Below are 21,318 nucleotides of genomic sequence, written 5' to 3'. Positions count from 1 at the left end.
TATTTATTATTCTTATGGCATTTAATACCATCTTCACATTTATTTACTTCATTTTTACTTCATTTCATTCATTTATTCCTAATATGATTCAATTCCATCTTTTCCACAATTTGTAATCAATTTATTGGTACATTTCATTATTCTCATCCATTGATTTCTGAACTGCACAATGAACCAGTTCATCCACCAGGCTACAATCATCACTATAGCAACCATAAACAAAGCTTCAAGGTCACAAACCCACTCACTGGACGACAGAACATGACTGACAGTTGCAAAACCAATCAAAAAGGACCATGAAAGACTGAGCACATGCCTTTCATTGGTTACACAATGTGACTGACAAGAACAACTGCCTCTCATAACATGAAGCACGACATCCAATCAGAACGAAGGAACCACAGATCAGCCTATTTATTCCTTCACCACAGGAGAAATCATATACACTTCTTCTCCCAGAGGAAGGCCCCCAAGGGCCGAAACGCGTTAAAAAAAAAGGAGCATTTTCCCCACACTATCTACAACAGCTGCACGATCGAGCAGAAGGAGCGGAACAAGACAGAGAACCCGGTCACGTGACTGAAAACCAGGAAGTGTCTGCAGATCACGGACGACGGCCGAACAGCGAGGAAACAACTTGCCGCTGACACATCCAGCAGAGGAGGAGGAGATCAAAGGTGAGTCTCTGTAGGTGGGGGAAGTGCGGCAACGAACCACTCTGAGAGTGGTCGCAGTGCGTGCATCTCCCCCTCCAAGACAGGCACCAAACCCAGGCTGACAAGCCTCCGACCTGTGACAGAACACAGTCACAGTGACGGAGGCAGAAGCAGGGGGAGGCAGACCAGTCCGGAGTCCCTTTCTTCCTCACGCACTCTCCACTGCTGTTTGTCTGTCAGTAGCAGAATACTTTTTAAACAAAGTGCACTCAGTTAATACCAGCGGGACGCCGCGGCCCGATTTTCAATCAAATAGACATTTTCTCTCCTTTTTCAATTTTTCTTCGTTTTTCAATAATTCATTCATTTTTATTTTTTCCTTTTTTCATCATTTTTTTCATTCATTTTTTTCACTACATTTGGACTTCATCAAAATACGTTTAGATTCAAGCGTATTCATGCACAATTAGCAAGAAGGCTAATTACAGCCAAATAGAGTGCAATTAATTCAGGACTATCTATTTCTGCTTTTTATTTATAAATAAACATCACTTTGAAACTCAAACAAGCATTTTCACCATTTATTACACTAGTGTAGACACATGCAAACCCAAAACCGGGGATGAGCGCAGTTTAATAACAAGAACACTTCGGAAATGTGGAATGTTTTAAAGGGGTTACTGGATAGCAATATTCATAAATTTATTTCCATGGGCAGTAAACGCAGGAGTATTAAACTCAAGACGATGTGGCTTAACAAGAAGGTTAAGGCAGAAATGGATAAAAAAAAAGCGGGCTTTCAAAGCATTTAAATCTAATGGAAAGGAAGAGTCAAGTATTACAAGGAATGTAATAAGAAAAGCAAAAAAGTAATAAGAGCAGCTAAAATGGAAAATGAAAAGCAAATTGCTATAATGAGTAAAACCAATCCTAAAAATGTTTTTAAATACATAAACGGTAAAAGGTTAAAAAAGGAGAATATAGGTCCATTAAAAGTTGAATTTGGAGAATTGATAAATGATGACGAAATAAAAGCGGAAATACTGAACAATTTTTTTTCGTCAGTATTCACCAGAAAAGAACTGATGATGGGAGTAGAGCATAACAATTGTGACAGTAAAGATCCATGGATAGAAACTTGTTTAAGTGAAGAAGTAATCTGAGAGAGACTAAGCAAAATGAAGGTTAATAAATCACCTGGTCCCGATGGACTTCACCAAAGGGTTCTTATGGAGCTTAGTTCACAACTAGCACGACCCCTAGAAATAGGCCTGGAAAGCACAGTGTCAATCTTTGCAGATGATACTAAACTGTGTAAGGTAATTAACTCGGAATTGGATGTGGATTCCTTGCAGAATGATCTATCTAAACTTGAACTCTGGGCGTCTAAATGGAAAATGAGGTTCAATACAGACAAATGCAAGGTTATGCATTTCGGGACTAAAAAAAAACTTGCAGCCTACATACTAAATGGGGAACGACTAGGTAAAACAGATTTGGTAAAAGATTTGTGGGTACTCATTGATAATAGGCTTAATAACCGTACACAATGTCAAAACGCAGTAATGAAGGCAAGTAAGGTGCTAGCGTGCATAAAACGGGGAATTGAGACAAGGGACTCGGATGTAATCCTGCCGCTGTATAAAGCATTGGTACGTCCGCACCTGAAATATTGTGTTCAGTTTTGGGCACCATTGTATAAAAAAGACATCGGTGAACTCAAAAGGGTTCAAAGGCGAGCTACTAAATTGATTAAAAACCTAGAGGGCCTGGATTATGAGGAAAGGCTTAATAGGTTGGATATGTATACACTAGAAAAGAGGCGCCTAAGAGGGGATATTATTAATATCTTCAAATATGTAAAGGGACATCACAAAGAGTTATCAGAGGAATTATTTATTAAAAGAACACAGTTTAGGACACGTGGGCACTCGCTGTGGCTGGAGGAGAGAAAGTTCCGAACGCGACGGAGGAAAAGGTTCTTCAATGTTAGGGCAATCAGGATGTGGAATTCCCTGCCAGGGAAGGTGGTAATGGCGGACTCTGTAAATGGATTTAAAAAAGGAATGGATACATTTCTGAATGAAAATGATATCCAAGGTTATAATATTTAAAAATATCAACGTGGTTAATCCGGGGGTAACATGAGTTATAGTAGATAACTAGTCATAAAACATTATTCAGCGGGTATGTAGATTCATCACAACTTAATACAGGTGGAACACGATGGGCAATTTGCCTCTATTCAACCTCAAATACTATGTTACTATGACATAGATTTTCAAGGCTCGTACAGCATCCAATGCCTATGGAAGAGCAGAAGTGTCAGAACCGGACGGAATCACAATAGGTTGATTCAAGTAAAACGCGGAGACCACCTTCGGCAGGAACTGCTGTCTAGTCCTGAGCTCCGCTCTGTTTTCGGAAAAGACCAAGTAGGGACTTTTACACGACAAGGCCCCCAATTCTGAGACAGGCCTAGCAGAAGCCAGGGCCAGTAACATCACCGTTTTCCACGTGAGGTACTTATCTTCTACCGTCGTCAGAGGTTCAAACCAGGATGACTGTAGAAAGCGTAACACCACATCCAGATCCCAAGGTGCCGTAGGCAGCACAAAAGGAGGTTGTATGTGAAGCACCCCTTGCATGAAAGTCTGAACTTCCGGCAAGAGAGCCAACTTCTTGTGAAAGAAGATGGAAAGAGCTGAAATCTGGACCTTAATGGATCCCAGACGCAAGCCTTTATCCACTCCAGCCTGCAGGAAACGGAGGAACCTTCCCAAGTGGAATTCTGCAGACGGATATTTGCGTTCCTCGCACCACGAGACATATCTCCGCCAGATATGATGATAGTGTTTTGACATAACAGGTTTTCTGGCTTGCACCATAGTGGCAATGTGCTTTTTGGAAAGCCCTTTGTGAGCTAGGATGTTTGGGTAGACGAACGGTCCTTGTTGAAGAAGATCCCTTCTTGGTGGTAGATGCCAAGAGTCCTCTACGGACAAGCCCAGGAGAGCTGTGTACCACGCTCTTCGGGACCAACACAGGACAATCAAGATTGCTTCCACTCTTTGATGTCTGATCTGCTTGAGCACCCTTGGGATCAGAAGAATCGGAGGAAACAGGTAGACCAGCCGGTAAGGCCAAGGCGATGTCAGCGCATCCACTGCGCTCGCCTGAGGGTCCCTGGTTCGTGAGCCAATGCAGCGAAGCTTCTTGTTGAGACGAGAGGCTATCAAGTCGATCTGTGGACAACCCCACCTGCCGATGATCAGCTGGATTTATGATATGGGCTGCCTTTCCCCTGGAGGGCTGAATTTAGACTTTGAGTTGAACTGGTTTTTATAAATTAAAATTTTATAGAAATGTTTATATTTTTACAAATTTTATAGTAGTATAAGTAATTTTAAACATGACACGGGCAGGCTATGTATTACTGTGTATTCCCTTTAGAATGGTTTTTATATTCTGCAATATGAGCTATTTTTATCATGATAATGAACTATGATTAATTGTGGTTCCCCTTTTATGAAGTGTATTTAAGTCATTTTATTATGATAAGAATTCGTTATGAATAACTGCGCTCTTTTCATTAGCATAATTCATTTTTATCATGACATGAATTTGTATATTACTATTGGTAGTCTTGTTTATTAATTGTAGTTATTTCCGCCAAGGATACAATATTATTCGCTTTATTTATTAATTTATGAACGATAATCATATAGTGGTGATTTTTAGTACAAGTAATTATTATTATGACATGAACTTGTATATGGTGAATTGTGGTCCAATTTATGAATTGCATTTATTTTTACAAAATATATATTACCTGGTTTATTTACTAATTTATGAAGAATAGGCGCATATTGGTGATTCTCTGTTATATTGGTGGTCATTCCGAGTTGTTCGCTAGCTGCATTCATTCGCTCTGCAGCGATGAGGCAAAAAAAATGGCACTTCTGCGCATGCGTATGCGGCGCAATGCGCACGCGCGAAGTACTTTTACAACGGCCGATGTAGTTTCACACAGGGTCTAGCGAAGCTTTTCAGTCTCACTGCAGACCGCAGAGTGATTGACATGAAGTGGGCGTTTCTGGGTGGCAACTGACCATTTTCAGGGAGTGTTCGGAAAAACGCAGGCGTGCCAGGAAAAACGTAGGCGTGGCTGGGCGAACGCAGGGCGTTTGTGACGTCAAAACAGGAACTGAACAGTCTGAAGTCATCGCAAACGCTGAGTAGGTCTGGAGCTACTCTAAAACTGCACAAAATTATTTTGCTGCCGCTCTGCGATCCTTTCGTTCGCACTTCTGCTAAGCTAAGATACACTCCCAGTGGGAGGCGGCATAGCGTTTGCATGGCTGCTAAAAACAGCTAGCGAGCGATCAACTCGGAATAACCACCATAGTGCGGTGAATGTTTATCAGTGTGACGCAGAGTACTCAAACCTATAAGCTCTGGGTAATGTGGAGCGTTGCTAGCGCAATGCGTTCCACAGTCCGGAAGCTAAGTGCGGTCCATATACCGGAAGGAGGTGGAGATGCTCCGTACTCTGTGAGACGCATAGCGCTGTGTTCCAGAAGGTGGAAAGGGTACCGGCGCGAGCGCCTCAAACACAGGAAGTACGCGTAACTTCCAGTCGTGTTTCCCGGAAGTCCCGTGCGCTCCAAAGTAGTTGGAACGCATGCCGGTGATTACGTTGTTTCTTTTACGTCCTAGAGGATGCTGGGGTCCACATTAGTACCATGGGGTATAGACGGGTCCACCAGGAGGCATTGGCACTTTAAGAGTGTGGGCTGGCTCCTCCCTCTATGCCCGGAGGAGCCGGTCACAGCTAGGGGAGCTCTCCTGAGCTTTTCTAGTAAAAGTTATATTTAGAGTTTGTTTTTTACAGGAGGCTGTTGGCAACAGCCTGCCTGCAGCGCGGGACTAAGGGGGGGAGCAGTGTCCGCCCTGCGGGGTCTGAGCCATTGACCCCGCTGACTGGACATTGAGCTCCAGAGGGGTCTGATCGGTCTCCGCCACAGGGGAACCGCTCGCCCCAGCAGCATGCCGCCAACCCTTTACAGAGCTGAAGAAGTGGTGAGTGAGTCACCGACCCCCCTAGGAAGCGGGGGGGCCGGTGTGAAGATGGTGGCAACGGGGAGAGAGCGCAGTATTAACTGCGCTCCAGGAAGGTACCAGAAGCACATAGTGCGGCGCTGTGAGGGGCGCCCTGGGCCAGCGCTTCCCCCCCTCCCCCCCACACTGGTCAGCAAGCCTGTCGGGGTCCACGGATCTCAGCCAGCAAAAGTCCTCAGGCCAGTATAAGCATCTGAAGGGCGGGAAGACCGCCATTAAGGGGGCGGAGCTTCGACTCAGAGCGTACCCAGCAGCGTTCCAGCGCCATTTTCCTGCCTGCACAGCACTGGGAGGAAGAACAGGTCCCTCCACAGCAGCTCCAACTGTCAGTACACGGTACCAGGGGGTTGTGGAAGGGGGGGGGGGGGGGGCTGTAATAAGACTGTGTGTCCTATTAAGGAGCACAGTCAGCACTGACAAGGGGTCTCCCTTTGCTTGAAAGCGCTGTGTTGGGTTGGCTCCCATCTCTGTGTCTCTCTTTTTCCATTCTTGGGGGGGAAACTCTGGGGGTCATTCCGAGTTGATCGCTCGCTGACGATTTTCGCAGCGCAGCGATCAGGTAAAAAAATGGCAAATCTGCGCATGCGTACGGGCCGCAGTGTGCACGCGCGACGTACTTTCACACAACACTATGCAGTTTTACTCAAAGTCTAGCGACTCTTTTCCGTCGCTCTGTTGATCGGTGAGTGATTGACAGGAAGTGGGTGTTTCTGGGTGGTAACTGACCGTTTTCCGGGAGTGTGCTAAAAAACGCATGCGTGTCAGGTAAAAACGCAGGCGCGCCTGGGGAAACGGGGGAGTGGCTGACCGAACGCGGGGCGTGTTTGTGACGTCAAGGCAGGAATTAAACTGTCTGCAGTGATCGCAAGGTAGGAGTAGGTCTGAAGCCACTCTGAAACTGCTTGAAAAAAAATCAGCTCTGTTCTGCTAACCTTTCATTTGCACTTCTGCTAAGCTAAGATACACTCCCAGAGGGCGGCGGCTTAGCGTTTGCACTGCTGCTAAAAGCAGCTAGCGAGCCGATCGTGTGTGTGTGTGTGTGTGGAGTGTTTGGTGGTCTCCTTTAGCTATGTCCAGGGATACTGTGTCATATGCTGCAGAGGATTTAGCCTCCCAGGATGATCCCATTCCATGTAATCAGGTTAGCACTGGTTTAGCACAGATACCAGCAAAGGAACCTGAGTGGTTTTCCTCTATCAAAACTTGGATTTCTCAGATTTCTGACAGGGTTGCTAGTAATGAATCTGCAACCCAGGTATTACAGAGCTCTATGGCTGTATGGCCCATGTCTGCTACCTCAGGACACCCCGCTATATACCCCCACAAACGTGCGCTTGTTCATGTCACACAAGACGACACGGATACCGATTCTGACACTACAGATGGTGATGGGGATGTGTTACGGGGGTCTGCATCTCTTGCAAGGGGGGTGCAATTGTTGATAGATGCTATCAGAGATGTGTTGAATATTAATGATACCACACCTGAGCAGGTTGAGGAGGCTTTTTTCACTGAAAATAAGAAAGCCTTGCTAACCTTCCCTGCGTCAAAGGAGCTGAATGCTATATTTTAAAAAGCATGTGAAAACCCTGAGAAGAAGTTTCAGTTTCAGATCCCTAAGAGGGTTCTGGTGGCCTTTCCTTTCCCTGAAGAGGACAGGAAATATCCAGACTCTCAAAAAAGGTGGTTTTACCTGTTCCGGGATCTACCGCCTTAAAGGAGCCGGCAGATAGAAATATTGATAACACACTTAAATCACTGTATACTGCCTCTGGGGGCCATATTACGTCCCACTATTGCTACTGCATGGATTGCAAAGGCAATAGTAAAGTGGTCGGCTACCTTGCTTGAGGATTAGGATACGATGGATAGGGATGACGTTGCATTATATTTACGCAACGTACATGATTCAGCAGGTTTTATGGTAGAATCCATGAAAGACCTGGGTTCCATGGCTGCGGAAATTTCTACCATGTCTGTTTCAGCTCGTCGGGGACTATGGCTGCACCAGTGGTAGGCCGACGTGGAATCCAGAAGGAGCGTGGAGTCGCTACCCTATACAGGTCAGGCTCTCTTTAGGGAAGCTCTTGACGCGTGGATATCCACCACTACAGCGGGTAAGTCTCAGTTTCTTCCCTCAGCAGCACCTGCGCTGAAGAAACCCTTCTCCTCAGCTGTGCAGCAGTCCTTTCGGTCTAACAAGCCTAGAAAGGCCAGATCATCCAATAACTTCTTTAGAGGAGGTAGGGTTAAGTCCAAGAAACCTGCCGCTGCAGGTTCCCAGGAACAAAAGTCTGCTTCAGGTACCCCAAAGTCCTCCGCATGACGGTGGACTGTACGGCCCGGTGGTGGGGCCTGTGGGAGCGAGACTCAGACAGTTCAGTCATGTCTGGGTATCGTCCGGCCTGGATCCCTGGGTAGTAGATATTGTGTCTCAGGGATACAGGCTGGAATTTCAAAGTCTCCCTCCTCATCGTTTTTTCAAGTCGAGCTTACCAACTCTGTTGGAGGACAGCGCAGTGCTTCAAGATGCTGTCCAAAAGCTGGTGGAGGCACAGGTCATTGTGCCAGTGCCACCTCACACGCTGACCAAGGGTTACTATTCAAATCTTTTCGTGGTACCGAAACCGGATGGTTCGGTCAGGCCCATATCTGAACCTAAAATCATTGAACCCCCTTCTAAAGGAGTTCAAGTTCAAGATGGAGTCTCTCAGGGCGGTGATATCAGGTCTGGAAGAGAGGGAATTCCTGGTATCACTGGATATCATGGATGCGTACCTTCACATTCCGATCTGGCTGCCGCATCAGGCTTATCTCCGCTTCGCATTGCTGGACTGTCATATTCAGTTCCAGGCCCTGCCATTCGGCCTCTCCACAGCACCAAGGATGTTTACCAAGGTGATGGCGGAAATGATGATACTATTCCGCAAGCAGGGTGTGAACATAATTCCTTATCTGGACGATCTCCTGATAAAGGCATCATCCAAGGAGAAGCTGCTGCAGTCCATTGTTCTAACGACACGACTGCTCCAGAGTCACGGTTGGATTCTGAATTTTCCAAAGTCACATTTGGAACCAACCCAAAGATTGTCATTTCTTGGAATGATCCTGGATACGGAAGTGCAGAGGTTGTTTCTTCCGCGGGACAACGCGTTGGTGATCCAATCCATGGTCCGGGATGTCCTGAAGCCACCCCAGGTGTCGGTTCATCAATGCATTTGCCTATTGGAAAAGATGGTGGCCTCTTACGAGGCTCTCCAGTACGGGAGGTTCCATGTTCGGACCTTCCAACTGGATCTCCTGGACAAGTGGTCGGGTTCTCACCTCCACATGCATCAGAGAATTCGTCTGTCACCAAGGGCAAGGATCTCACTCCTCTGGTGGCTCCAATTGCCTCACCTCCCGGAAGGCCGCAGGTTCGGAATTCAGGACTGGGTTCTGCTAACAACGGATGCGAGCCTCCGGGGCTGGGGAGCAGTCACTCAAGGGGTGACCTTCCAAGGACGGTGGTCAAGCCTGGAAGCCGGCCTCCCCATCAACATTCTGGAACTAAGAGCCGTCTACAACGGTCTTCTTCAGATGGCCCCTCTTCTAAGAAACCGGGCCATTCAAGTTCAGTCGGACAACGTAACAACAGTGGCTTACATAAACCGACAGGGCGGAACGTAGAGTAGAGCGGCGATGTCAGAGGTGACAAGAATACTCCTCTGGACAGAAAAGCATGTGTTGGCTCTGTCAGCCATCTTCATTCCGGGAGTAAACTGGGAAGCAGACTTCCTCAGCAGACACGATCTCCATCCAGGAGAGTGAGGACTCCATCCGGAGGTGTTCAAGGAAGTAACAGATCTTTTGGGTCTTCCCCAAATAGACATGATGGCCTCTCGTTTCAACAAGAAGCTTCGGCGTTATTGTTCCAGGTCGAGGGACCCACAGGCAGTGGCAGTGGACGCTCTGGTGTCTCCGTGGGTGTTCCAGTCAGTGTACGTGTTTCCACCACTCTCACTCATCCCAAGAATCCTAAAGCTCATAAGGAGAATAAGGGTTCAAGCAATCCTCATTGCCCCAGACTAGCCAAGAAAGGCTTGGTACGCGGACCTTCTGAATCTACTGCAAGAAGAGCCAAGGCCTCTTCCTCTTCGGGAGGACCTGCTGCAGCAAGGGCCGTTCGCCTATCAAGACTTACCGCGGTTAGGTTTGACGGCATGGAAGTTGAGCGCCTGATTCTTGCTCCCGAAGAAGGTTATTCCTACCCTCATACAGGCTAGGAAAGGGGTAACGTCTAAACATTACCATCATATTTGGAAGAAATATGTCTCTTGGTGTGAGTCAAAGAAGTTTCCTACGGTGGAGTTTCAACTGGGACGTTTCCACCTCTTCCTGCAAGCAGGAGTGGATATGGGTCTGATTTTGGGATCTGTAAAGGTCCAGATTTCAGCCCTATCCATTTTCTTTCAGAAAAAATTGGCTGCCCTCCCTGAGGTTCAGACTTTTTTGAAGGGAGTTCTGCATACTACGGCGCCATGGGACCTTGACGTGGTGTTGCAGTTCCTCCAGTCGGATTGGTTTGAACCTCTACAGGAGGTAGAGGTCAAATTTCTTACATGGAAGGCGGTCACTTTGTTGGCCTTGGCTTCTGCTGGACGTGTGTCCGAGCTGGGGGCTTTATCATGTAAAAGCCCTTACTTAATCTTCCATGAAGATAGAGCTGAGCTCCGGACTCGTCAGCAGTTTCTTCCGAAGGTTGTGTTGGCATTCCATATCAACCAAACTATTGTGGTGCCAGTGGCTACTGACTCCTCAATTACTTCAAAGTCCTTGGATGTTGTAAGGGCTCTGAAGATATATGTGAAGAGAACTACTCGTCACAGAAAGTCGGACTCTCTGTTTGTCATCTATGATCCCAAGAAAATTGGGTGTCCTGCTTCTAAGCAGACTATTTCTCGCTGGATTAGGTTCACTATCCAGCACGCTTATTCTAAAGCAGGACTGCCGTGTCCAAAATCTGTTAAGGCCTACTCTACTCGTAAGGTGGGGTCTTCCTGGGCGGCTGCCCGGGGTGTCTCGGCAGTGCAACTTTGCTGAGCTGAAACTTGGTCGGGGTCGAACACGTTTGCAAAGTTTTACAAGTTCGATACTTTGGCTGCTGATGATCTGAAGTTCAGTCAATCAGTTCTGCAGGAGCCTCCGCGCTCTCCCTCCTGTTCTGGGAGCTTTGGTACATCCCCATGGTACTAATGTGAACCCCAGCATCCTCTAGGACAGCGGTGGCCAACCTGTGGCTCTTGAGCCGCATGTGGCTCTTTCTTTATTTAAGATACAGAAACGCTGCACTCCAGCCAGACACGCAGCAGCACTACAGGGACTGAAAACTGAAGGAGTCGGATACTAGAGGTGAGACACCCACAAGCAAACAGAGGACACACTAGGGGCTGCTGCAATGGCACGAGTTGATGGGGGGGCTGTAGTGATACATGAGGGTGGGCTAGAGTGACACATGGCAGATCTGGCTGGAGAGACACAGGAGGGTCCTGGCAGGAGTGATGTGGGAGGGTGCTGGAAGTAGTGACACATGGGAGAGCTGGCTGGAGTGATGTGGGAGGGTGCTGGAAGTAGTGACACATGGGAGAGCTGCCTGGAGTGACATAGGAGGGTGGTATTAGGAGTGACACATGGGAGAGCTGCCTGGAGTGACACATGGGAGACCTGGCTGGAGTGACACAGCAGAGTCTTGGCAGTAGTGACACATGGGAGAGCTGGCTGGAGTGACATAGGAGGGTGCTAGCAGGAGCTGAAGTTTATTATGTGAATCTGGCTTTTTCAATGGATCTGGCTTTAAAAAAAATATTTTATGTCTTTGTGGCTTTTTCAGTGTATTTTATACCAGGGGTGTGGTCTAGCAGGCACAAGGCCACATTCCATTTTTGCATGCGCGCCATCGGCTCGATGTCGGCTCTTTGACGTACCTAACAAGGATTTTTGGTTCTTTGTCACTGACTGGTTGGCCACCCCTGCTCTAGGACGTAGTCATTCGAGGATGCTGGGCGCCCGCCCAGCGCTTCGTTCTCCTGCAAATGTTATTTGGTTCAGTACAACTTCGTTTTAGTTGAGTACTGCTTTGTTACTTGGTAAGTAATGTTTCAGCTGTTGCTGAGTAGTTTAAGCTAGTTGACTTGACGTGCCTTGTATGTGTGAGCTGGTATGAATCTCGCCACTATCTGTGTAATATCCTGCTATCAAAGTATGTTGTCTCCTCGGGCACAGTTTCTAGGCTGAGTCTGGTAGGAGGGGCATAGAGGGAGGAGCCAGCACACACTCTCAAACTCTTAAAGTGCCAATGGCTCCCGGTGGACCCGTCTATACTCAATGGTACTAATGTGGACCCCAGCATCCTTTACGGACTACGAGAAAAGGATTTACCGGTAGGTACCAAAATCCTATTTTTTTAGACTATTGGAAGCTTATATTTGAGGGGAAAGTTTACAAGGACAAGAGAGGAAATTGATGTGTGTGTAAACAATGATTTTTAACATGTACTTGGCACCAATGATGAGATTTAGGTTATGTCTGGTCTGAACCAGTTAGATCAGGTCTAAGGGTATATATACCCTAGAGACCTGGATCCACCATACACCTTGAAAAGGCTCCTGGAGAGCAAAAACGCATTGGGGACCAAACATACCTCCAGTACCAGCTCTTTTGTGGGGAGAATCAGGAGGTTCCATCTCAACAGTGATCCGGTACCTTTAACCCGGGAGGGTATCGGAAATTTCGTACTGTTTGTGGGTGGGCACGCTTGATACCCCACAGAATTCGGTACGCATACTGTAACAATATTATTGGTGGATTTCGAATGTATCTACGTGTTGTAGAATTTTAATGTTATGAGTTAAAAAAAACTATTATATTCCTTTTTCCTTTTATATGTGGATGAGTGTGGACTATATAGCAAAAATAAGATCACACCACCAAAAGGAAAATGAGATTTCTTAAGCTGCGAATTTACGAGACGAGGACATTTATCACATGATCTCCCAGAGACTACCTTACAGTGACTGTGATTTCTACCATCCATTAAGGTTGACGGTCCCAGGGGTGTGCGCAATTGCGAGTATTTGACTTTGTAGATCCCTTGCATCATTGTTATCTGCTGCCATCTGACTGAGATGATAAATAAGAGGGGAATGTAAAAGTGGAAACGACAACTGTTTACAGAGCACATTCTGTATTTTCTAACGCAATAGGCTGGCAAAGCATGCTGGGACTTACTGTTTCCATGGCTTGCAGCTGGGGAATCCATAATGCAGCAATTTGTATGATGATGCTGATTTTAGATTAGCTTCTAAACCCGGCAGAGTGTTGGGGATTTACAGATTCTGGATCCCCCATTTCACATGGGTTGTGAGTGTTTTCAGTACATCGCCCTCGAATTTGCAACAATGCAACCTACAGTATAGGCTGCAATGGCTAACGCCATCTAGTGATGTCGTTAGTTATCAGTGACAAGCTAGGCACTTTGGAAGTCGGTAAGGGGGGGCATTTTCACAGTCCCCATAGTACCCTATGTTGGGATACTTTTGTGATCATTAATCCCAGGATTCTCAGGTTCTGACCTTTCCCATTACACTCAAAATTTCAGATTCCTTTTATGTTTTATGTACCAGGGAATAACATCCTGAATTTCTATATGATCTAAAATGACCTAATCGGGGTGTTACTTAGTACCTAAAAAGACCTAAATCTGTTACTTAAGTTGGAACAATATAAATGTACTGTGTAAATGTGTAGATTATTTTTCATATGTAATTCATATATACAGGTGTGTCCTTTTACTGCTTTGCTGCGTAGCACATGCAGCACGACTGCCGGCTCCCGAGATTTACAGGTGCAATCCATTCGCTTTACAGGTGCGATCCATTCGCTTCTATGGGAAGCGGCCTCTTGCGGCATAGCGCATGCATCGCGGGAGTAAACGCTGCAAGGACGCAGCAGGACACATCTGTAATAAGGCACAGTGATTTACACAGTAATGATATGTTGTGTGGTTTTGTTTTATTTTCATACAACGTATAAATTCCTAAACTGAAATGTTTAAAACCTATAAAATCCTAAAACATGGATTAAAAAAAATAATTTTAGTTTTTTAGATCCTAAAAGTCCTGAGCCTAGTGATCAGAAACAGGGAGCCTCCCTTTTTCAATAGCCCCCATGCCTACATAGTGCAGAAATTAGTTTCAGAGCAGTCTTCATAAGCTGCAGTACCAGGTACGGCCACCAGAGAGCACTATCATTCATTACAAACCTCTTTTATCAGTATTGCACGCTGCACGCTGCGGCCCACGGACGTGCTGGGAAAAGAGCTGCTTTCTCTCAGACACCTTCTGGGCTGATTTTTTTTTTTATGCTGTATTTTTTATTCTGAATGCTGTATTTTGTGTGAATATTATAGATATACATAATATAATACATATCGCCATGCTCCGGGCTGCGCCTCTTAGCGGCCTCTCTCACCGCTCTCTTTCTCTGCTCTCTGGCAGTTCCTGAGGTGACTCCGGCTAACGTCAGTGGTGGAGGCGGCAGTAAGAGTGAACTCGTCATCACTTGGGAGGTGAGGTGTGGTGCCTGTCGCAGACTTGTGCGCGCGCCGTCCTATGTACAGACCATTTGTCTGACGCAGGCAATCGCTATGCTTACACGGGTCAGTAGCTACTGATCCGGCGGTTCCCAGCCGATGTCGGATGTGCTACGTGACGTTATACAGTAGGTGATGTGTGATGTGCGTAATCTGTGACTCTTATTAAATTATTGTTATTAAATCGTGACATACAAATTATGTATTTTAGCTTATTTATGTAGAGTTTCATGCGTCAGACATTCACTTTCAGTATACTGGGGCTGGGTGATGAAGGGCAGGTGTGTTTCAGTACTCCGGAAAGTTTTGGAATCACTGTACAGTACTAGCAGAACTGTCCAAACCCCCCCCCCCCCCTCCCTCACCCCCACCCCTCTCTCCCCCCGCTACTGAGCGTTGGGCACTTCTTCTATGTAAAACTTTTTGGGTATATTAAACACATCTCTTCCCACAAGAATTGGGAGCGCTGTGTCTCAGTGACCAGGACCGCAGTCATACGGCACTGACCACTGGCCAAACGTGGAAAGCCCTTCTGTATATTAAGCCCTAAGGGGGTAATTCCAAGTTGATCGCAGCAGGAAATTTTTTAAACAGTTGGGCAAAACCATGTGCACTGCAGGGGGGGCAGATATAACATGTGCAGAGAGAGTTAGATTTGGGTGGGTTATTTTGTTTCTGTGCAGGGTAAATAAATACTGGCTGCTTTATTTTTACACTGCAATTTAGATTGCAGATTGAACACACCACATCCAAATCTAACTCTCTCTGCACATGTTACATCTGCCCCACCTGCACTGCACATGGTTTTGCCCAACTGCTAACAAAATTCCTGCTGCGATCAACTTGGAATTACCCCCTTAAAGTCCTATACTTATCTAAACCACTTATTGCCAGGAGAGCTGAGTGATAGAAACCCGGTTCTGTGAGGGTTAATTCTCCGTTTCTCCGGACTAGTCTCCGATGATTTACTCATTGGCGACCTGTCCAGCCAGCTAGCACCTGTGTATTAGGAGAAGGGGTAAAGAGGTAAAAAAAAAAAAAATGTAGAAAAAATCTCTATTAAATAAAAAAGTTGAAGCTTTTCAACTTTAAGAAAAAAATTCAAAGGATAAAAGTCTTTTAACGTGATTAACCACCACTATACTTGTTAAAGAGGTTTCTTCTGTGATTAAGCCGTCGGTGGTGGAAAAAACCTGCACCCATTTTTTGACATTGAGAAGACATTCTGCCATTTGATAAATCTGTCCTAAATATGAAATACTCCTGCTTTATCCAATTGGAGAATTAACTGTCATGGAGGGGGATTCAATTGTCGTCCCCTGCTGCCACTAGATGGCGCCCAACAGAGCAATTCAATTGTTGCTCCATTCGGGTGCGTTCTACAGTACCTTAAAACTACTGCCATGTTGTCAGTGCCACAGTGTAAGTGTATTTGTGTGCGGCACTATAGCTGTGTATTTGCGACCAGTACTATACTGTATGCATGTATTGTGTATTTGTGTGAGTCACTCTGACATGTGCGCCGCATGACCCTGTCCTTGCAGCCGGTACCGGAGGAATTCCAGAATGGCGGAGGCTTTGGTTACGTGGTTGCGTTCCGGCCCTTTGGAACCATCAGCTGGATGCAGACGGTGGTGGCGTCTGCGGACTCCTCGCGGTATACTTACAGGAACGAGAGTCTTCCGTCCTTTTCTCCGTACGAGGTGAAGGTGGGAGTGTTCAACAACAGAGGGGAGGGGCCGTTCAGCCCCCTGACCGTGGTGTATACGGCGGAAGAAGGTAACAGTCCAGCATCTTGGCGCACTTTGCAGTGAATTGTGATTGGTTGACTTGGTACACAGGTTCTCCAGTTTTCTATCTGTAGATGATTAGGGGCCCATTTATCAATGAGTGATAAAACTCGTTGTGTATGATAAATGGTGACCCAGCCAATCAGCTCCTAATTGTCATTTTTTAAACACATGACAGGAGCTGATTGGCTGGAACATCATTTATCACATGCAACGAGTTTTATCATTCACGAGTGTTATCACTTATTGATAAATGGGCCGTTTAGTGTGTTAAAAGCCTAACCATCACCTAGACCTAGAGGAAGCTGTTTTGTTGCCTGAGCCCGTAGGTAACCGCACATTTCACAATGGTAGTGTTCATTCTAGCACCCTGCACCTTTCAAATCCTGTGCAATTCCTCTTTTCTGCCTGGGGTGCCGCTCTCTGCTCTGGTGCTTCTCAGCGCACACAGGTCTGTATCACAGCACTGAGTAACAGATCAGAGTGTGCTGAGAAGCACCACAGCAGAGAGCGACACCCCAGGCAAAAAAGAGGAACTGCACGGATTTTGAAAAGGTGCAGGGTGCTAGAATGAACACTACAATGGTATGTGAATGGTGCTTGTGAATTGATAGACTGCATTGTCATGAATACTAGTTAAGCACCCGGAATGGCAGCCTCCACTCTCTAGGTGATGGGTGCACATGAATCTCCTGAACTATGTATACTGACGCGGGATGGTCACTTGTGTACTGCAGAGCCAGGCCGGGCCCCAGCAGGGCTCTACGCTCGGAGCCTGACTGCGTGGGACATCGAGGTATCTTGGATAGCCGTGCCTAGCAGTCTCAGCAAAGGCAGGATACAAGGCTATGAGGTAAGTGCCAGTCCAGTCCCCATTTTGTTTCCATGCATACATACTGTATACAGTATTGCTTACACACGTCCGTTACCACCAAGCTTCCGTCAGATAGCAGCAACAGTGCTTTTCTGAGCTTTGAGCTGATGATTTCAGGCTGATGCTGTATATCAAGAATCGGGAGCTGTTCCGGTAATTTCCTGCATTATTAGTTTGGCACCGTAAGTACGGTAGCTTCCAAATATATTCAGACTCTTTAGTAATTCTCTAATTTTACAGAATAGCACATCCAGCACTGAAATATTGTTTCTCCGTGATATTAGAAAACACTGAAGAAACATCTAAGGAAAAAAAAAATGAAATATAAGTATTTAATTCCGGCATTGTGAAAGCTCTAAATAAAACCCGGTGGGAATAATTGCTGTTCTATAATTGCCATACATTTTGAAATGATCTCACAGTTGCATGTGCTTTACTGCTGTGGAGAATGGTAGTCATTCCGAGTTGTTCACTAGCTGCATTCGTTCGCTGTGCAGCGATGAGGCAAAAAAAGGCACTTCTGTGCATGCGTATGCGGCACAATGCGCACACGCGGCGTACTATTACAACGAATGATGTAGTTTCACACAGGGTCTAGCGAAGCTTTTAAGTCGCACTGCTGGCCGCAGAGTGATTGACAGGAAGTGGGCGTTTCTGGGTGTCAACTGACTGTTTTCAGGGAGTGTTCGGAAAAACGCAGGCGTGCCAGGAAAAACACAGGCGTGGCTGGCCGAACGCTGGGCGGGTTTGTGACGTCAAAACGGGAACTGAACAGTCTGAAGTGATCACAAGCGCTGAGTAGGTTTTGAGCTACTCTAAAACTGCACAAAAAACTTTGCCGTCGCTCTGCCATCCTTTCGTTCGCACTTCTGCTAAGCTAAAATACACTCCCAGTGGGAGGCGGCATAGCGTTTGCACGGCTGCTAAAAGCTGCTAGCGAGCGATCAACTCGGAATGACCACCAATATGTGTAACTGAGGGATCTCTGTGCTGGGGAGAGGTTAGATAATAACCAGCTGGAATAGGCACTCTGCTGCAGTAGTGGAACAGGTAGCAGAAGATGGAACTTACCTGCAGGAATGTAATGGGTTAAACTGAATACAAGGAACCTGGGAATCCACAGGAAGCTGTTATGCACTTATAAAGAGGAGTAGAATGCAGCTGGATATATAGGCTGACATAAGACACACTACAGATCTGCGAGGCAGCAAGCTGAAGCACACTGGAGTTGATTGAAGCTGAAGCACCACAGGTAGAAAGCGCTTTAAACGAGAGATATTCTCAGCAGAGTAGAAACAAGAAATCACATGGAGACTATAGGAGGAAAACTAAAGCTCTCAGCAAGGCGGAGACTGGGGAGGACAGATAAACCTGTTGCTTGCAGAGAGGAATCTCAGGTAAAGCGACTAGCTGATCTGGCAATGCACTGATGAACTGAAAGGGTTTAAATAGGCTGTCTTGGAAGCTGATAGGCTGCAGTGATTACGTGGAATAATGCAGGAGCGATCACATGGTGAGAGTGAAGATGGCTGCGCCCGTGCTGTGATCGGCCTAGTCACACAGCCAAACTACTGTAGAAACAGAGGTAATGCAGGGAATGGCATGCACAGGGTGATCCAGGAGACATGGCATGCACAGAAAACCCCAGGACATGCCAGGATGCCATATGAATGAGGTGCGGAATGTGACAGTAGCAGATCTGACCCGAAGGATGGGCAATATCACTTCCGAACAGTGTGCAAAGCGGGTACATGCTCACCCCAAAAAGAGACTACAAATATCACAGTCCGGGGAATGAATATTTATGCAGACAGCAGGTGATGTTTTTGGTATCCGGTCTCTAGGTTGACCACACTTAGGTCGACAGTCATTAGGTCGACCACTATTGGTCAACATGCATTAGGTCTACATGATTTATAGTGGTCTCTAGGTCAACATGTACTAGGTCGACATGACAAAAGGTCGACATTAGTTTTTCACAAATTTTTTTTTTTCCTTTTTTGAACTTTTTCATACTTTACAATCCACGTGGACTACAGTTGGGAATAGTTACCTGTGCCAAGCGCAGCGGTAGCAAAGCGAGGCACCTTGCCTGAAGCCGGGAGTCATGCGAGGGGACATGGTGCACTAATTGGGGGTCCCGATAACTCTACGAAGAAAACAACACACAAAAAACTCCATGTCGAACTTGCTCGTGTCGACCTAATGCGTGTGTCGACCTATTTTGGGTGTCGACATAGTTACTGTCGATCAATGGTGGTCGAACTAGACACTGTCGTCCTAAGTGTGGTCGACCCTATGATCCACACCCGATGTTTTTGTAGCACAAAATAATTTGACATTACAAAAATAATCATTATGAGTTTCGTAGCTTTGTAGTTAACATTCCACAGAAAATACAGTAACAGCAGTTTATGTGATTCATTAACCTGAAAGAATTGGTGGTGGGTCTGAAAACTTTTGAAAGGTATATAAAAGGGACAGGACTATGGGGGTCATTCCGAGTTGTTCGCTAGCTGTTTTCGTTCGCAGCGGCGCACTGCGCACGTGCGTCGTACTTTCACAACAGCCGAAGCAGTTTCACACAAGCTCTAGTGACGCTTTTCAGTCGCACTGCTGGCCGCAGAGTGATTGACAGGAAGTGGGTGTTTCCGGGAGGTAACTGACCGTTTTTGGGGAGTGTGTGTAAAACGCAGGCGTGTCAGATAAAAACGCAGGCGTGCCTGGGGAAACGGGGGAGTGGCTGGCCGAACGCAGGGCGTGTTCGTGACGTCAAAACAGGAACTAAGCAGTTTGAAGTGATCGCTAGCTAGGAGTAGGTCTGAAGCTGCTCTGAAACTGCACAATCTTTTTTTGTAGCAGCGCTGCGATCCTTTTGTTCACACTTCTACTAAGCTAAGATACACTCCCAGAGGGCGGCGGCTTAGCGTTTGCACGGCTGCTAAAAACTGCTAGCGAGCGAACAACTCGGAATGAGGGCCAATGTTCATTATCCTGCGCTGACCCAAAAAGATCATTATTTTGATACAGAAATATATACGCTATAATAGAAGAACATGTTCTAATGATTTAGTTACACTAAGCGACTGTATGTACTATGGCCCTAAAGTAATAGTCTGCGGTGACAGCAAGAGTGGTTTATACTTAAATCGAGTTGCCAGTTTAAATAATAATAATAATTTTATTTATATAGCGCTCTTTCTCCAGTAGGACTCAACTAGTGGTTATCTTGCCGAAATTGCGCCAGTGGCCACAAAGCGCTGCCTATAACGGTCCGGGGGCAGTCTGGATAGAGATGTCCGTTACTTCTGTTCTCAAGTTCTTTAGTACTGGGCATAATATTCATTTGTGTATTATTATTATTATTATTATTATTATTATTAATAATAGTAATAATCTAAAGATAGAAAAAATCCCTCATAGTGAAAAGACATGAATTAAAACCGGGACCATTCTACAAAACGGGTCTTGCAAAGCCCACGGTCTGCGTTGTTGGATACAGACTACCTGGACCCAGCAGAGAGGTTCCTATGGCCAGTCCCCTTTAGAAGGTTCGATACATCTCCCCCATAGTGTCATAGAATACAGCAGTGTAGTGAGCTAGGAGGGACACTAAGATTTTATCCCCATTAAGGGTGCGTGTACTGAGCCGTACATGGGGAACTGTCCCAGACTGGTCCGGACACTCATTCCGTAGCTTCCAGCTCTGTGGGGGTAATTCAGAGTTGATCGCAGCAGCACATTTTTTAGCAGTTGGGCAAAACCATGGTGGGGCAGATGTAACATGTGCAGAGAGAATTAGATTTGGGTGGGGCAGATGTAACATGTGCAGAGAGAGTTAGATTTGGGTGGGGTATATTGTTTCTGTGCAAGGTAAATACTGGCTGCTTTATTTTTATACTGCAATTTAGATTTCACTTTGAACACCCCCCACCCAAATCTAACTCTCTCTGCACATGTTACATCTGCCCCCCCCCCCCCCCCCCCTTGCAGTGCACATGGTTTTACTGTCTATACATGGCTGTATACCTGAGATGCTGAGTCACATGTATACAGCAGCAAGTGCATAGAGGGTAAACTCCACAATCACAGAGCAGTGTATACCCAGAGATTAGCACGAGCTGCGGCGCAGGGAATGCATTGCACGTTACATGCTGTCCACTGCTTGTCCGCTAGGTCCGCTTCTGGAAGCAGAACGAGAAGGAGCAGAGCGCACGGAAACTGCGAACGTTGGGGAACCAAACATCC

General features: G+C 46.2%; 1 protein-coding gene across 4 annotated transcripts in view; it reads left to right on the top strand.

The window, feature by feature from the left end:
- Window positions 1-21,318, top strand: part of LOC134958605 (contactin-4-like) — a 399,552-nt gene that overhangs the window by 372,597 nt on the left and 5,637 nt on the right. For all 4 annotated transcript variants that reach the window (XM_063941309.1, XM_063941311.1, XM_063941308.1 and 1 more), the window contains exons 17-20: window positions 14,312-14,382; window positions 15,951-16,185; window positions 16,934-17,049; window positions 21,247-21,318. The exon at window positions 21,247-21,318 is cut by the window's right edge and continues 115 nt beyond it. In XM_063941309.1, the coding sequence (XP_063797379.1) occupies window positions 14,312-14,382; window positions 15,951-16,185; window positions 16,934-17,049; window positions 21,247-21,318 (494 nt within the window). The remainder of the gene's footprint in view (window positions 1-14,311; window positions 14,383-15,950; window positions 16,186-16,933; window positions 17,050-21,246) is intronic.

Source organism: Pseudophryne corroboree, chromosome 9 (assembly GCF_028390025.1).
Source record: "Pseudophryne corroboree isolate aPseCor3 chromosome 9, aPseCor3.hap2, whole genome shotgun sequence".
Classification (NCBI taxonomy): Eukaryota; Metazoa; Chordata; class Amphibia; order Anura; family Myobatrachidae; genus Pseudophryne; species Pseudophryne corroboree.
Note: the sequence above shows the minus strand (reverse complement) of the source record. Positions and strands in the feature narration are given on the sequence as shown.